At 44.7% G+C, this 18,557-nt stretch overlaps 1 protein-coding gene across 2 annotated transcripts in view; it reads left to right on the top strand.

Annotated features, from left to right (window-relative positions):
• Nucleotides 1-18,295, top strand: part of PRPS2 (phosphoribosyl pyrophosphate synthetase 2) — a 29,725-nt gene extending 11,430 nt beyond the window's left edge. For both annotated transcript variants that reach the window (XM_006835630.1, XM_006835631.1), the window contains exons 3-7: nucleotides 3,913-4,011; nucleotides 5,558-5,682; nucleotides 15,223-15,396; nucleotides 16,640-16,799; nucleotides 18,203-18,295. In XM_006835630.1, coding sequence (XP_006835693.1) covers nucleotides 3,913-4,011; nucleotides 5,558-5,682; nucleotides 15,223-15,396; nucleotides 16,640-16,799; nucleotides 18,203-18,295 — 651 coding nt within the window. The remainder of the gene's footprint in view (nucleotides 1-3,912; nucleotides 4,012-5,557; nucleotides 5,683-15,222; nucleotides 15,397-16,639; nucleotides 16,800-18,202) is intronic.
• The last annotated feature ends 262 nt before the right edge of the window (nucleotides 18,296-18,557 follow it).

Here is an 18,557-nt window from a genome sequence, read left to right as displayed (position 1 = left end):
GTTTCTGAAGCTTTAAATCTTCACGGGAAAATAAGCTCACTGACCTCCACCTGGAATTTCCTGAGTGCCTTAAGGTTGGAAGTTTGGAACCAGATTGGAAGAATCAAAAATCTTGGTGCAGCTGAGTTGGGAGGAAGAGCAGGCTGTGTTGGGGGCTGTCTTCCGAAGAAGCCAGGTTTAAAGCCTTCTGTAGAAAAGGACAGTGGGCTTGCCCAGTGGTGGTGGGAAGGAGGAGGCTTGGGATATTAAAGCTGAAAAAATTTCGTTTCATCTCAAAGGTAGTGTGCACCAGGGCAGTTAAATGATGAAAACATAAGGTAACAATATAGGTTTCACTGCAGGGCAGTGGTGGTTTAGAGATAAGATCATTGCCTTCCATGTGGAAGACCTGGGTTCCATTCCAGGACTCCTCATATGTGACCACCACCATCTGCCAGGGGAGGCAAATGTGTTGCTGGGATGCTGACTGGTTTCAGTGAAGTTTACAGGCTTAAGACAGACTAGGAAGGGCACAGGCATGTGTGCATATGTGCACGTGTTCAGCGTCTGTCCCAAACCCACTGTTGTCCAGTCAGATCTGACTTGACTCATATAGGACAAAGTAGAACTGTGATTATCTGTATGTGACTGTTTAGAATAAGGAATCCTGGTGTGGCGCTGAAGGATAAGCTCTTGACTTCAAGGTCGGTTTGAACTGCAAGGTCAGGGGTTCAAACTCACCAGCCACTCCTCAGAAACCCTATACAGGGTTGCTATGAGTCAGAACCAACTCAATGGCACTTAACAACAACATTTAGAATAAAATCTTGTGAAGCTTACATTTTCTCTTTTGTTAAAGGCATGCTATTATTTATAGCAAAATGCTGAAGGCTGTTGCCTGGTCTAAGTCTTCTTGGATCTTTTTAAGTGTAGATGGTTCTGTTGTCCACAAAGTAGGATATGGAAATTAAAGCTATGGTGGTGGTGATGTGCTATCAAGTAGGTTCGAACTCATAGTGACCCTATATAAGGTTTCTGAGGCTGCCTATCTTTATGGGAGCAGAAAGCCTCATCTTTCTCCTAAGAAATGGCTGATGGATTCGAACTGCTGACCTTGTGATTAACAGCCCAATTCATAACCCACTATGCCATGTTGTTGTTGTTAAGTACCGTTAACTCGGTTCTGACTCATAGTGAACCTGTATAGGGTTTCCAAGGAGCAGCTGGTGGGTTTGAACTGCCGAACCTGTGGTTCACAGCCCGGTGCTGATCCTACAGCGCCACACCAGGAGTCCCACTATGCCCTAGAGCAGTTTACAAAGCCAGTTTCTGTAGAGTCATCTCTAGAACTCATGGCACCCCTGTATGTCAACACTGAGCTGTGCTCCACAGGATTCTCCGTGGGTGGTTTTCTGAAAGTAGATCTCGAAGCCTTTCTTCTCAAAGTGCCTCTGTTGTTGTTGTTATGTGCCGTGGAGTCAGTTCCGACTCATAGCTACCCTGTACAGGGTTTCCGAGGCTGGAAATCTTTACGGGAGCAGACATAACCTTTTGGTTAGTCGCCAAGTGTATTGACCATTTGTACCACACAGAACTCCATGGAGATACTCTGTTTCTTTCAATATTAAATTTTAAATAATCCCAAGGGGTGTCCCTTTTGTCGGTTGTGTTTAATTTATAACCATGTGGGCTTCCAGCTGTCAGCATGTACACTGTTGTCTCATAGCTCTCCTTGACCGCTACCTGGAACCACGAGAGGCTTTGTTCAGTCTCTGAATGTGTGATTCTGTGGGCTGCTTCCACTCTGGAATGTTCTCCCTGCTTTTGCTCAACTCATCTTAAACATAATTTCCTTGGAGGGGCTTCTAGCAAATGTCTAACAGGTCCTTCCTGCTGTGTTGTCTCTTTCTCTGTCCCTGTTCTTTTAGTTCCGCACACATGGCATAATTTGAATAATGCAAATCGTGCCATTATGTGCGTATACAGGTAGTCCACAATTTATAGCATATTAGTTAACAATGAACCACACTTTCGACTGTTTGGATTCTGTTTTTTATACATCTTATTGTTAGTAATATTTACTACATCAAAAGACCATACAGACAACTCTGATTAATTTTCTTACTAAAAATTCCATCCCCATCCCCAGGGGTAATCCACATGATCCAGAACCTTCTACCGGTGGAGTTATTACTGCATCTGACAAAATACCAGAGCCATCCATCTCTTTTAATGCATATGTGAATTTTTAATGTATGTATTTAAATGGATCTATTGCTACAGGATAATACAGTGAACTACAGATTGGTCTGAACCACAAGGTCGGCGGTTCAAACTCACAAGCCACTACTCAGAAACCCTATACAGGGTTGCTAGGTGTTGGAACCAACTCAACAGCATTTTTTACAACAACAATAAGTTATGGGACCGTGGTGACTCTGTAGGATAAACACTAGACTGCCACCTTTATGGTTGGCAGTGTGGGCCCACCAGCTTCTCCACAGTAGAAAGATGAGGCATTTTGCTCCTAAAAAGATTTACAGCCTTGGAAACCCTATACAGAGTTACTATGAGTTGGAATCAACTCTATGACACTTACAACAACAACAATAAACTTATATGTAACATTTCCTGCCCACGAAGACAAAAATCAAATTTATAAAAGTACTGGTAATAAAAGGAAATAATGAAAACTTAAAAAAAACATGAGGTATACAGCTTATATGAGAACTGGCTTATGACAAAATTGCCAGAATGAAACCCCGTTGTTAGTTATATATTTAATGGCTTACTTATTTGATAGTTGGTTTGTTCTCGATTGAATGTCTGTGCCAAAACACACTGTCTCCCAACAGGATTTGATCAGCAAATATTTGATGGATGAAAGTGTAATGAAGATATCTCTTGTTATTACAACATGTGACATTTTTAATTGTGTGTCATCAAATCAGTTCCAACTCATGATGACCTCATGACCTGTGCCATCCACACTGTTGTTATGCTTCAGGCCATTTCTGTAGCCCCTGTGTCATTCCATCTTATTGAGGGTCTTCCTCTTTTTTGCTGACCCTCTACCAAGCAACCATGATGCCCTTCTCTAGGGATTGGTCCCTCCTGATAACATGACCAAACTACATGGGACAAAGTCTTGCCATTCTCGCTGTACTTCATCCAAGACTTAATATTCTGCTCCTCTAAAGATTTATAGCCTCAGAAATCCTATATAGGATCACTGAGTCAGAATCAACTCAGTGGTTGTTGTTGTGATGTGCCTTGGAGTCAGTTCCGACTCATAGCGACCCTGTACAGGGTTTCTGAGGCTGTAAATCTTTACTGGAGCAGAAAGCCTCATCTTTCTCCTGCGGAATGGCTGGTCATTTCAAACTGCTCACCATGAGATTAGCAGCCCGATTCGTAACCACTACACTAACTCATTGGTTACGAATCGGGCTGCGAACCTTAAGGTCAGCGGTTCGAAACTACCAGCCGCACCGCGGGAGAAAGATGAGGCTTTCTACTCCCGCAAAGACTTACACCCTCGGAAACCCTGTACAGGGTCGCTATGGGTCGGACCCGACTCGATGGCATTTAACAACAACAACAACACACTAACTCATTGGGAGTGGATGTTGGTTTTGTTTTTATAGGACAGAGTAGAACTGCTCAGTAGGGTTTCCTAGACTGTAATCTTTATGGAAGTTGATCTCCAGGTCTCTTCTCTTATGAAGATGCTAGCGGGTTCAAACTACCAGCTTTCCACCTAGCAGTCGAGCATGTAGCCATTGCGCCATCCCGACTACCTTGCAACATGTGTACGTTTCTTTACTGTGTTGGTTTTATCTTGTGACTTCTGTTTCTCATGTAGTCATCTCACTGTGTCCATTTTTCTCCTTCTCTTTCCCTCTTACAAATTCGATCCCCTTATTGTTTTAGAGCCGGGCTCCGATTTCTGCGAAGCTTGTGGCCAACATGCTCTCGGTGGCTGGGGCTGACCACATCATTACCATGGACCTTCATGCCTCGCAGATACAGGTATGACGGATTGCTCTCTGCTGCTTGCAATCTGGCGCTTAATGGGTGTGCTTAGGTCCTAACTCTGTTCACCTTAATACTTTTAAAAGTAGCTGCTTGTGCTTGGGTTTGTATATGACTTCTGTTGTTTTGGTCTTTACTGAACTTGGACATCTAGTCTGGCATTAGCTTTGCCTCTTTGTGGCTTAGTTTCTTGTGTTGGTTTCTTACAAATACTGCTAGTGAGTGGCTTGAAAGAATAGACATTTATTTGCTCACAGTTCTGGAGACTCATAGTCCAGTTCAGGGTCTTAGCCGTGTTGATTCCTTCTGGGGGCCTCTCTTCTACTTGCTGGTGGCTGCCACTGCCCTTGGCGTTTCTTTGCCTGCTTATACATGGCATCTACCTCTGTTGTCACTTGGCATCTTTCCTCTGTGTGTGTCTCTGTAGTTGTTTTCCTTTTTTATCCGATACCACTCCAAAGGGGTTATTAGGTTTAGGTCCCACGTCAATTCTATGAAATTGCTTCATTAACATAACAAAAGAAAAAGACCCTTATTTCCAAACAGGGCTGCAACATTCATAGGGGTACCAAACCCCAAAACCAAAACCCACTGCCACTGAGTAGTGACCAGCCTCATCTTTATTCCGTGGAGTGGCTGGTGGATTTGAACTGCTGACCCTGCAGATAGCAGCTCCACACTTAACCCATAGCCCCATCAGGGCTCCGTATTCACAAGTACAGGGCTTAGGATTTCCACATATATTTTGGGGTGAAGGGAGCACAATTCAATCCATTATAACCCCTCCACCAATTTTAGCAAAGTAGAAACGACCTCTTGTTTAAAAAATAAGCCAGGTGCCATCGAATCAACTCCGAACTCGTGGCGACCGCATGAATATCAGAGTAGAAGTGTGCTTCATGGGGTTTTCAGTGGCTGGTTTTATACAAGTAGTTTGCCAGGCCTTTCTTCATAGGCACGTCTGGGTACACTTGAACCTCCAACCATTCGGTTGGAGCAGCAGAGTGCTTTAACTATTTACACCACCCAGGGACTCCTTAGTTGTTGTTAAGTGCCATCGAGTTGGTTCCGTCTCATAGTGACCCTATATAGGGTTTCCGTGGAACAGCTGGTGAGTAAACACTATATAATTCCTTCTTCACTGCTGGCAAATGATTAAATGACAGATTCATGATGTCATGATGTGTATCTGTTCTTTAACCACTTCATAGCTTAGCTCCTTCATCTGCAAACCAGGCCTAATTATACTGTCTATGACAAGTACTGGGTGTATAGTAGTTGCTTAAGAAACAAGACATCTTCTCCCTCCCCCATGGGCCTTCTTATACTCCTCAGCAATACAGGCAAACATAAGACAATGTAAAAAATCCCATGCTTCTGATACATGTCTGTGGCTTTATTTCAATTGGTTACAATTCAGAAAAGTGAGTCAGCTACCAAAGCTTCTTTTGAATAAAAAGTGCAGTGTTTATTTCATGAAAGCCATGATCTGTAAGCAAGCACTCCTGTAAGAAAGACAGATGGTTCTGGTGTCTCCCCACAGGGCTTCTTTGACATTCCCGTGGATAACTTGTATGCGGAGCCTGCGGTCCTGCAGTGGATCCGAGAGAACATTGCTGAGTGGAAGAGCTGCATCATCGTCTCCCCAGATGCAGGCGGAGCCAAAAGGTACCATGCATGCTGCACACTGCTGGAGGAGTCCTGCCTTGGAAGTGCAGGGGTCTTCTCCAATCAGGAGCCCTGGCAGTGCCATGGTAAAGTCTTCGGCTGCTCAGCAAAAGGATGGTGGTTTGACCCCCCCAGCTGCTTCACTGGAAAAAGATATCACAGTCTGTTGTAAAGATGTCAGCCCTAGAAACTCTATGGAGCAGTTTTCTACCCTGTAGGGCCACTGTGAGTTGTAATTAACAACAGGTTGGTTTGGTGTGGGTTTTCTCCCTGGGGAGAGGGACATGTGTTGTGTTTTAAATTGTTGTTAAGGAGGTCTCCTCTAGTTGATTCCAATTCAAAGTGACCACTGTAGGGTTTTGTAGACTGTAAGAATGAAGTTGTCAAGGACTTCATTCTTTTTGGATCAGCTATCAACACTCATGGAAGCAGCAGTCAAGAAATCAGACGACATATTGCATTAGACAAATTTGCTGCACAAGACCTTTTTAAAGTGCTGAAGAGCAAAGATGTCAGCTTGAGGACTAAGGCGTGCCTGACCCAAGCCATGGTGTTTTCAATAACTTCATATGCATGTGACAGTGAATAAGGAAGACCGTAGAAGAATTGATGCTTTTGAGTTAGGGTGTTGGAAGAGAATATTGAAAGTGCCATGCATGGGCTGCCAAAAGAACCAATAGATCCGTTTTGAAAGAAGTGCGGCCAGAGTGCTTCTTAGAGGCCAAGATGGCCAAACTTCGTCTCTTATACTTCGGACATATTGTCAGGAGGGACCAGTCACTGGAGAAGGATATCATGTTTGGTAAGGTGAATGGTCAGAGAAAAAGTGGAAGACCCCCAATGATATGGATTGGCCAAGTGGCAGCATCGATGGACTCAAGCGTGGCAACAGTAGTGAGGTTGGCCCAGGATCGGACGGTGTTTCGTTCTGCTGTGCATAAGGCTGCTATGAGTCGGTACCGACTCGATGGCACCTAACAACAGCAACAACAATCTTTAGGGAAGCAGACAGCCAGATCTTTTCTCCTGTACAGCCTCTGGATGTGTTCTAGTCTTTCAGTTACCAGCTGAGCGTTTAACTGTTGAGCCAGCAGAGCTCCTCGGATGTATTAAATTACTTAGTGCTTTATTTTACAAAGGACTCCTTCCTCAGAACAGAAATGTGCTGGTACTTCATCTTTCCTAAAAGAAAAGTTAGTTTGGCTTTCAACAAAGATGAAACGTTTGGTTTGGTGGTTTTGAGATACTCTTTTCTTCTGATCATAAATGTAATGAGCTGAACTTGAGACTAAGGCATTGAATTAAATTAATTAACAACATACTTGACTGAGCTAGTCCTTTTTGCCACAGACATCTGGAAGATGGTAGCCAAGATGTTGTTGTTGTTAGGTGCCGTTGAGTTGGTTCCTATTCTTCGTGACCCTATGCACAATAGAGAGAAACAGTGCTCAGTCCTGTCGCATCCTCATAATGAATGTGACGCAGGAGCCCATTACTGCTGCCACTGTGTCAGTCCATCTCATTGGGGGTCTTCCTCTTTTTTGCTGACCCTCCACTTTGCCATGATGCCTTTCTTCAGAGTCTGGTCGTTCCCAACAACATGTCCAAAGTATGAGAGACCAAGTCAGAAAGCACCCCAAGCTTGGCCCCCGACAGCAGAGCCACTTTTAGGGGAGAATTCCACCCCTGCAGCCCTCCTGAAGCATGCCCTGTGTATGCGACAGAGAATCCAGAGTTAGAAAGGCGAGGGACCACGGAGGCAGTCTGCTAGTGCTGGGCCATCAGGACAGCCATTGGCCAAAGGAGCAAATCAGCCAGTTCACAAATAGACATAGGCGGGGCTTCATGAGGGAATAGTGTGTGCATGCCTCCGATGGAACCTTTCAGGGGGACTCGGGTCCCTCAGCAGTCAGACCCTGGTGGTCAGGCTAGGGGATGAGGGCAACCAGAGAATACCGATCTCTGAGGGGCATCCTGTGAGGTGAGATCCAAAAGAAAAGAAGTGAGCGAAGCCTGAGCGGATCGTTCAAATCCAAACCAGCTGCTGTGGAGGTGACGCCGACTCATGCTCACCTCATGTGTGTCAGAACAGAATTGTGCCCTTGAGGGTTGTCAGTGACTGAGCTTTTGGAAGTAGATAGCCAGGCCTTTCTTCTGGGTGCCTATAAGTGGACTTGAACCTCCAACCTTTGTGTCATCCAAGCATGTTAACCATTTGCACCACCCAGGGATTCCCATGGCCAGGTTGGAGCCTCCCTGAAGAAGGCAAGTGAAAGAGATACCTGGCACACAGAGCCAGCCAGGGGGCAACACAGTTTGCAGCCATTGGCTAGAAGCATGCTTTTGGAGTATGGATGAGGGTGGCAGATGACCAGTGTCTTTAAAATGCAAATGTCTGTCCCTCATTCAGCACCCTCCCCTACCTGTAGCCCAGCAGATTGACAAGCTGGAGTGGTACAGCACAGCCCCGAGTCTCAGAAGAGCCATCTGTGCTTGGCTCATCCGGTGGGAGGGAGGCGAGAGAGCGGGGAGCTGCAGCTGCGAGGGAAGTGGCTGTTCACAGGAAGGAGACACTGATGGCTGAAAGGCAGAAGTAGGCACTTATTGTCAAAAGTCCCTACATGGCAGCAGGGTTAGCACACGTCTGTGTGTTGGTCACAAGTTCGCCCGTGACCGTGACGGCCAGGGCCGGTTACGGTGTCGTCTGCTGAAGAAAACAGGGACTGTGGCAAACATTCTGGTCATTTCTACTCATTCTGGTAATTTCACTAAAGGCTTCAGTGAGTTTGCATTCAAATAAGACTCAGCTGGGCACAGGTTCAAGGTGGAGATGTGGGTCAGTGATACTTTTGAAAAAAAGATGCAGCTATCAATTGCAGAAGACTGTCATCACCCCAATCAAACGGTGTCTCCACAAGCAGTCACTTCCTCCTCGTGCCCAGCCTCTGGCATCCATGCATCTGCTTTCTGTCTCTCTGGACTTGCTAATTCTGAACATCTCCTGTCTGGAATCATATGACATGTGGCCTTTTATGCCTGATGTATTTCTTTTTTAAAAAAAGCCAGAAAAGTTATTTTGGCAACTCATAAACTAAACGACTAATAGCCACAGACCCTGTTTTTCATACGGTGGTGGTGGTGATGTGCCGTGGAATCAGTTTCGACTCATAGCGACCCTGTATTTTCAATAACCTCATATACATGCGAAAGCTAGACAGTGAATATGGAAGACCGTAGAAGAATTGATGCTTTTGAGTTACGGTGTTGGAGGAGAATATTGAAAGTGCCATGGGCTGCCCATAGAACCAATAGATCTGTTTTGGAAGAAGTGCAGCTAGAGTGCTCCTTAGAGGCCAAGATGGCCAAACTTTGTCTCTCATACTTCAGACATATTGTCAGAAGGGACCAGTCACTGGAGAAGGATATCATGTTTGGTAGGGTGGAGGGTCAGAGGAAAAGAGGAAGACCCCCAACAAGATGGATTGGCCAAGTGGCAGCATCAATGGATTCAAGCATGACAACGTAGTGAGGCTGGCCTAGGATCAGGCAATGTTTCATTCTGTTGTGCATAAGATCGCTATGGGTCGGTACCAACTCGATGGCACCTAACAACAACAACAGGGGTTCCGAGACTGTAAATCTTTACAGGAGCAGAAAGTCTCATCTTTCTACCACGGAACGGCTGGTAGTTTTGAACTGCTGAGCTTGAGGTTAGCAGCCCAACTTGTAAGCACTCTGATACCAGAGCTCCTTATAGAATCTAAGAATCTAATCTTATAGAATTTTTAGATTTTCATATAGAATCTAAAGGTATCATCCATGTTCTTCATTGCGCTTTCTAAAAACCACAACAAACTACTGTCTCTTAGCAATGATCCCATAGCTTTTCACACATCTGCCCTGGTGTGTTTCACAGCTGTGAATCTTACATCGGATGCATGTATCATCATTCTTTCCACCCATTTCCGGTGACCAGCTTGCAGGTACAAGCAGACCTTGGAGATATTGTATGTCTGTTTCCAGGTCTCCGCAACAAAGCCAATAACGCAGTAAAGTGAGTTACATGAATGTTTTGGGTTCCCCAGTGCATAGAAAAATGATGTTGACACTAGACTGTCACCTGTAAATTATGCAATAGTGTGATGACAAAGTTTGGAATATGGTGAATATGACCAAACTGGGACAGAGAGAGAAAGTCAACACAGGCTGTTGGAAAAATGGCGTCCATAGACTTGCTTGATACACAGTTGCCAACAAATGTGGAAAGCATAAGCACAGTGAGGTCTGCTTGGACTGCAGTTTGTCCTCTTGAATGCAGCCTTGTGGGAATAGACTTACTCTCCCCTTTTGGAGACATGTGCAGGCCAAAGGGCACAAACTATTGTTGGCATGGACGGTGCCCACATGTGGTCTTGCAAAGAAGATGTAACCGTTGACATACCCATCAAGGATGGCTAGAGGTGGCATTTTCTGCACAGCCTTGCTCACACGGTACATTAGCAAATGTGTTTTGTTTGTGAATTCACTCATGCGACGTGTGGCACCTTTTCAGGGTAATGCCGATTGCTGTGAGTGATCTGTTCATATCTTTGCCAGTTTCTTGTTCCATTAACCGGAGGTCTTAATCATATTGACCAATTCTTCTACACAGGGAGGAGAGCTGAGCTGAGCTTTGTTTCTTGTGAACACTTCCCCAAGTTTTTTTTTTTTTTTTTTCATTTCTTCCTCTTTGTCATGTGTTTCATTTCTGCAGGGCTTTTACAAAATTCTTATGTCGTCTTATTGCTCCGTTCTTCACATGAGGACTTTTGGGCTCATAAATCCACAGCTGTATCTTTAGAGTTGCCCTTCTAGTTTGTTTTGTTGTTGCTCAGAGTATACCTTATAAAGGTGATGGACAAATAGAATGGAAACATCATATAATTTTCCCACAAACTTTTTGACACCCCTTTGTAGGGTTTTTGGGGTTTAAGTTGGAATTGTAATTGTGTGCATAAGAAGTCAACACAAGAACAAGACAATGTAAGGCTTGTACATTATCTCTGGGTGCAAGGATTCCAATTGAGCCCACTTACCATATGGTGCCACCCAAGATAAAGAAGGGTGTGGGATAGTTTGTCCAGGTGAAGAAAGCCAATTTATAGGGGAGGTTGCCATCTCTCCATTTCTCTGTAGCAATATGGGTTTATTATATGAAGTGTATAACCATGACGGATGGTAACGATCATAGCATTATTTCACTGATTTCTGAGTGGATTCTTCACAATTTCTTGGCTTTTGAAAGTGCTTCCACAAATCTATGACTGAATTGTTGCAAACCCCAGTCATAATATTCTCTGGTGTGGTGTCGTAGGATAAGCACTCGACCTCAAGATTAGTGTGAACCACGAGATCGGCGGTTTAAATTCACCAGCCACTCCTAACTCACCAGCCGTTCCTTGGAAACCCTATAGAGGCTCACTATGAGTCAGAACCGATTCAACGACACTTAACAACAGCAACAACACCCACCTGGGTAAAGCTGAGGGTTCATTGAAACCAAACAGCTATACCAACTTCTTTGTGAACTTCTTAGCAAAATGCAGTCCAACCAGGCCAGCAAAACCAACACCAAGTCTTGGGACAAGTCCAGCAGGTACATTTGGAAGCTAATCATCATTGTCCACTCTCCCATTGAACAGTACTGTGCATCTTAGGCTTAGTATAGAAATCCTTTTCTTGATAGCGATTTGTCTATGGCTCAGATTAATACTGTCAGAGGTGTGGTGTGAACTGTTCTTGGCTTCACACACGTATTTTGATTGGCCTTCTGGAACTGAGTAGAGTGAAAGCTCATCATTCTTGATGGAATTTTTGTTGGGTGAGTCCTTCTTTGGTGACCCATAAACTTTGAAGATGAGCAGACTCCAGCTGGCTGGATCCATGGATCTCTGTATTACCTTGAACATGTCATTGGCGACCCTGGCTCAGTGTAGTCACTCCAGTGTTTAGTGCCACCCACTGTAGAGAGCTCTACATGTACAATTCAGTGGCATTGATGACATTCTTCAAATTGTGCACCCCTTCATTTCTAAGTTGTTTCGCCCTCATTAACTGTCCCCTAAGGTTCCTATCTAATGTTTCAAGTCACTGTTGCCACTTTGATCCCATGTAGACATTTTAAGTTAAGCTAAGCTATTATTTGGTTTTAAGGAGGCTTCAGGAGATATTTTGGCTTGAGTTAAAGATCATCTTGGGGCAATAGTTTCTGGGGTTCACACCCTCCGTAGCTCCAGAAAATCTGGGGTCCATGAGAACTTGAAATTCTGTCCTGAAATTTCCCCTCTTCTATAGCTCCATATGATAAACACTGGACTGAAAACCACAAGGTCTACAGTTCGAGCCCACCAGCCATTCTGTGGGAGAAAGATTAGGCTTTCTACGCTCTCAAAGCCTTTGAAATCTTAAACCGGATTACTGTGAGTCGGAACCAACTCGAAGGCACTTAACAACAAAAACAATATAGAATCTTTGATGAAAATGAATGTCCCTTTATGTTTTTTAATATTCTAGCTTTTCTTCCATCTGAAATTTACTTAGGAATTAAAAAAAAAAAAAAAGATGAATCAGTTAACCATGACTCTTTGCCTCCAACTCATGTCATGTGTGTCAGAGTAGAACTATGTATGCTCTGTAGAGTTTTCAATGGCTTGTTTTTTTAAAAAGTACATCACCAGGCCTTTTTTCCAAGGCACTTCTGGGGTAGACTCAAACCTCTAAACCTTTTGGTGAGCAGTTGAGTGTACCAACCAGGGATCCCGTTTTGGAATAAGAAGTAAAATAATCTAACTTTTTTTTTTTTTAACCTCCACTCTTTAGTTGATCCAAAACTATGAAATAATCCTCCTTTTCCCACTGATCTAAATCACCATGTTTTATTATGTGCCGTTAAACCAAACCAAACAAAAGAACGGAAATGCACTGGTGTTCAGTTCATTCTGACTCTCTGCGATCCTGCAGAACACAATTGAACTGCTCCCTAGGGTTTCCAAGGCTGTGATCTTTATGGAAACAGACTGCCACATCCTTCTCCCAGGGAGCGGCTGATGGGTTAGCCATGTTCCACCACGGCTTCTATTATATACTGTTAGGTACCATCAAGGTGTCCTGGTGTGGCGTTGTAGAATCAATACTGGACTGCTAACCACAAGGTCGGCTGTTCAAACCCACCAGTCGCTCCTTGGAAATCCTATAAGGGTCGCTATGAGTCAGAACTGACTCTACAGCACACAACTATAGCAATAACTAAGGAAGACCAGGGAAGGCTTGGTGCCTTTAAAGGAGGATTATTTCATAGTGGTGGTGATGAATATTGAAAATGCCATGTGCTGTCAGGGTGAGTAAATCTATCTTGGAAGAAGTACAACCAGAATGATCCTTAAAAGCCAGGATGGCAAAACTTCATCTCACGTACTTTGGACATGTTGTCAAGCCAGACCCTGGAGAAGGACATCATGCTTGGTCAGCAAAAAAGAAGACGGTCCTCAAAGAGATGGCTCAATACCGTGGCTCCAACAATGGGCTCAAACATAGCAACAATTGTGAGAATGGAGCAGGGCGGGTAGTGTTTCTCTTGTACAACTTAAAAAATTCAGCACCAACTATCCAGAGTCAACGACCAAGACTGAGATGCCTGCTGTGGGTTAATGTGCCAGACTGCAAGGTCGGTGGTTCAAGCTCACCAGTCACTCCTTGGAAACTCTATACAGGATCGCTATGGGTTGGAACCGATTCGATGGCACTTAACAACAACAACAACATGGTTCCCACAAAGCAGTCCCACTCAACTTCTCCTCCTTGCCGTGGACCATCTGCCAGGAAAACCAAGCTTTTGAGAAGTGGACGTTTTGGAATTTTTGCCACCTCCCGGCTGTTCTTGAAAGTTTCTGCTTCACATCCTTGTCACCCTCATACCCTGGAGTGGACTGTCCTCAGATGACAAGCCCCTCAGAATAGCCACGGAAGTAACACAAGACACATACAGTTGACAGTACCAGTGGCTTAACTTACATGATGCACAAATCCAGTTTCACCCAGGAAAATGCTTTGTCTGTCTGACTCTGTAGTGTGTTGCTTTAGAATTTAAAAAAAAAAGCTTGGCGGCTTGACTTGTTCTAGGCAATGTCTTGATGCAGCCACCAGAGGGCACATGAACTTAGCTGCATGCTTATTGTTCAGGCTTTCTGCTACCACACCTGCTCAGTGAAGTGTTTATAACATTCTCCCCTCCTTAATCTAGGATTTTAGGTGTTCCCACTGGGAAGGGTAACCAGGCTGCCTAGTTGGCCATCATGCCAAAATGTGCTCTTCTGTGTCAACTTGGAAGTGGAGTTCTTTCTATATGGAAGAAAATATTAAAACACTGAATTTGCCCAGAATTGGGGGGACAAGGGGACCTCAAAGTTCCGAGTGCTCTCCTTCCTCTCTGAAGTTTACCCTCTCTCCCTGTGAGCAGAGCATACGTGGAGTTCCGGGATGATGCACTGGATTGAGACTATTGCCATCCCCCCGACCCAAAATATGGGACAAGATCTCTAAAAATCTGTTTTTGAAGGTTATGTTTTCTACTCGCTGCACAGATATGATTGCGTATGTGTGGGTGGGGGATTTCCTCAATAAATGTGTTCTCTCAGTTGAATTGCATCCTGACTGATTGTTACTTTAATAACTTTGTTGTTGTTAAGTGCCGTCAAGTCAGTTCCGACCCATAGCGACCCTGTATAGGGTTTCCGAGGAGCAGCTGGTGAGCTTGAATTGCCGACCTTGCAGTTCAAACGACTTTGCAGTCTGGTGCATTAACCCCCCAGTGCCACACTAGACGAGGGGAATCTCTTATGTCACAGAGTCTATGGCAATATTTCAAAGTAACTTTTGTCATTTAAGCCCCTTTTCAAAGAAAAGAAGTCTCTGGGTAACACAAACAGTTAACATTCATGACTACTATAACCAAAAGGTTGGAGGTTCGAGTCCACCAGCCCTCAAAAGAAACGCCTGCCAATCTACTATTTTGAAAATTCAGCCCCTGAAAAAACCTATGGTGCACAGTTCTTCTTTGACACACAAGGGGGCGCCATGAGACAGCATCGACTTAACTGCAACTGGTTTCGGTTCAAAAGAAAAACCAAAATGCCTGGGCTCCTACCCAGCTTGGCCTGCCCACGTTCTTTCTGCTGCTAGCTCAATCCCTCCCTAGCCAAAGAAAGACATTTTGGACCTTTCCTGTCCATGGACCAAGGAACTGACTCGTGGTTTAAGACCCAAACACAGTAAAGCCCATTAACAAATTGCTGACAGTTAATGCCTCACTCACAGCTGCCATGAGTTCAAGGTCACCTCACTAGTCCCCTTCATCATGGTTTGCTTAGTGCATCTCCCATACCATGCCTGGCTTATGAAGGAGAAGACTTGGTTTTTCTCATTAGGGTGCATGTAGGTGGTTACCAAGCTCTGCAGATTCAAGTTTTGTACAGCTGTACTGAATGTGTCTATATCTTTGTGCAGGGTGACATCTATTGCGGACAGGTTGAATGTAGAGTTTGCTTTGATTCACAAAGAGAGGAAGAAGGCAAACGAGGTGGATCGGATGGTTCTGGTGGGTGACGTGAAGGACCGTGTGGCCATCCTGGTGGACGACATGGCCGACACCTGCGGCACAATATGCTATGCTGCCGACAAGTACGTGGGGTGCTCTGGGGCGTGGAGGGTAACAGGGGACAAATGGTTAGTTTTTCAAACTCAGGCCTATTGTTCTTACTCATTTCTGGTTGCTTAGCAATGAGTTCTAGACTGAAGGAGATTCAAGGCCCATTTCTTTTTATTGATTCCTTGGTAGGAAAGATACCACGGGCCTTTGTGCTCTGATTCCCATTTTCAAAGTTGAATTTCAGTGTGTTAAAAGGGGTCTCAGGAAGCACTCCATCTATGGCTGAGCACAGAAGGAAAGACCATCCCGTGGGCTTCTTCACATCCTTGCTGTCTTCTGCTTGGCCTTCCCTTCACTTGGCTGCCAAGGTGTGTCTAGGCAGAATGTGGGCCATGTCAGCTCATGTGGCTGCTCAGCCCTGGGACTGAGGCTAGTCCAAACTGAGATGTGCCAAAAGGTAAAAGATGTACCAGGTTTCCAAGACTTAGTTTGAACCCAAGAATGTCAAGTATCTCATCTGTAATTTAAGGTTGATTACATGTTCTGGTGTGGCACTGATAAGCACTGGACTTCTGGCCACAACGTCAGTGGTTCAAACCCACCAGCCATTCCTTGGAAACCCTATATAGCATTGGTGTGAGTTGGAATGGACTCAATGGGGCTAAGTCAATGGTTCTCAATTTTAGGTGAGTTTTTCCCCCAGGTAATGTCTGGGAAACAGTTTATCTTGTCACATCTTCGAGGGAGGGCACTATCGGCATGTAATGGGTACAGGCTGGGGATGCTGCTAAACATTCTACAGTGTGCGGATCCACCCTCTCCCCCAACAGCAGAAAATGATCTAGTCCCAAATGTCAACAGTGCTGAGGTGGTGGTGGTTAAGTGTCATCACAGAGGCGGTTCCTACTCATAATGCCCCTGTATAGGGTTTCCAAGGAGCCTTGGATGGGTTTAAGCCACCAGCCTTGCGGTTAGCAGTCCAGTGCTTGGTTCTTAACTGATTTTCAACAGCGCCACAGAGGAGTGAGGTTGATAAAATGTAATACAAAGTATTTTGCTGACATACACTGAAGATTTACACCCTCGGAAACCCTGTACAGGGTCGCTATGGGTCGGGACCGACTCGACGGCACTTAACAACAACAACAACACTGAAGAAAAAAAAAAATCTTGCTTTAGGTTAGTAGCTGTAAGTGACATTTGTTTCCCATTTTCCTTTATGGAACATGCGTCTTTTTCACAAGAGTATGCCTAATTATTCATCTTCTGTTACAGGCTACTTTCAGCTGGAGCCACCAAAGTCTATGCTATCCTGACCCATGGAATCTTCTCTGGGCCGGCCATTTCCAGAATCAATAATGCTGCCTTTGAGGCGGTGGTCGTCACAAACACAATTCCGCAAGAGGACAAAATGAGACACTGCTCCAAGATTCAGGTACCGACTACACTGTGGGAGGCACTACGCAGCGAGGCCCCTGCCTTTCAGGTCCCTTCTGTGTGGGCAGAGACTGTAACGCTAGGTGACATGAGCCTCTAAATCCCGTGAGATCTTGACAAAGGCCACGCCCTTCAGAAGTCAGTGCATTCTTTGGGCACGGTCGATTGCCACTGAATACCAGTAAGAAGCAGGCTATGCGGAGGGTTTTCTGAGCTTCGTTCCTGATTTGACATTCATTGGCCACCAGAGGTGAGACCATTGCCTTCCGCCGCTGACTTGAAATTTGTGGGAAAGGGTTGAGTTCCCATTTTGTCTCTGCATCACCAGGAACATTGGCAAGCCATTTCATCCCCTTCATATTCCCATCAGTAGAGCAATGAAGGTGGATGCAAGTCAGCTGTTAAATGATTCCTTAAACAGTCATGAGAGCAAAACCATTCATGTAGGAGAAGGAGCTCCACTTAAGAATGATCAAAATAGGCTATCTACTCATAGTGGTTACAAATTGGGCTGTGAACCTTAAGGTCAGCAGTTCGAAACTACCAGCTGTTCCATGGAAGAAACATGAGGTTTTCTGCTCTTGTAAAGATTTGCAGCCTCGGAGTCAGAACCGACTCCACGGCACATAACCACCACCACCACCACCACCTTAGCTGTGCTTTGGGGTACAGTGACCCATGGGCCATGCCTGCCCTGCCCTCTGTTTTGGTTACTAAAGTTGGTAGTGTTCTAAGCCCATGCCGTTCATCTGTGATTGCTCTAGTACTACAGCTTAGAATGAAGTATTTGTGAAAGAGACCGTCTGGCCTTCAAAGAACAAGACGTTTTCTGTCCCCAGTTAGATAATCACAGGCCAATTTTGAATGGAATTATATAAAAGCAAAGTAAAACTCATTAACATCAGAGTATATTCCACCCCATAGTGACTCCATATAGGATGGAGGAGAGCTGCTCTGTATGGTTTGTGAGGCTACAAATCTTTACCGGGGCAGACTGCCTCATTTTTCTCCTGCTGTAAACAGGGGTTGTTGTTATCATTAAGTGCCGTTGAGTCGATCCTGACTCATAGTGACCCTGTATAGGGTTTTCAAAGATGCAATTCTTTATGGGAACAGAAGCCTCATCTCTCTCTCTTGGAGCTGATGGGTTTGAACTGCCAACCTTTCTGTTAGCAGTCCAGTGCTTATCTTATAGTGTCACTATGTTTATACTATCTTTATCCCAAATATCTGGCTTCTAGTATCCCTTACAGGTTTGGTTGAACAGGTTGTAATTTGAAGACAAACCCAATGAGTGCCTAAGGTCTTAATTTCTAGGCCTTCTGACTTTGCAGCTTTTAAATGAATGTAACTGTGGTGACTCATTTTCTGCTTCCCTTTTTCTTCCCCACTGGCATTTAGGTAATTGACATTTCCATGATATTGGCGGAGGCCATCCGGAGGACACACAACGGTGAATCCGTGTCTTACCTGTTCAGCCATGTTCCCTTATAACTCAAATGTGACGACGTGTCCAACAAACACACTCTGCCTTTTTGGTCTATCTCTGTTTTTCTAGCATTAGGACTAATAACGATAAGGTAATTAAATGGGAGAAATGTTTGTGTCCTCTTGAATTGTTCTGACAGATGAGCCCTTCCTTCATTCTTTCCTTTCTTCGAGGCCACAACATTTCAAGTATATATTCTCACTGTGGGAGCTCATAGTTTATATATTTCCGGATTGCCAAAGGTGACTTCCCATTAGAGGCTCTTGT

The sequence above is a fragment of the Chrysochloris asiatica genome, unplaced genomic scaffold (genome assembly GCF_000296735.1).
Source record: "Chrysochloris asiatica unplaced genomic scaffold, ChrAsi1.0 scaffold00018, whole genome shotgun sequence".
Lineage (NCBI taxonomy): Eukaryota > Metazoa > Chordata > Mammalia > Afrosoricida > Chrysochloridae > Chrysochloris > Chrysochloris asiatica.
Note: the sequence above shows the minus strand (reverse complement) of the source record. Positions and strands in the feature narration are given on the sequence as shown.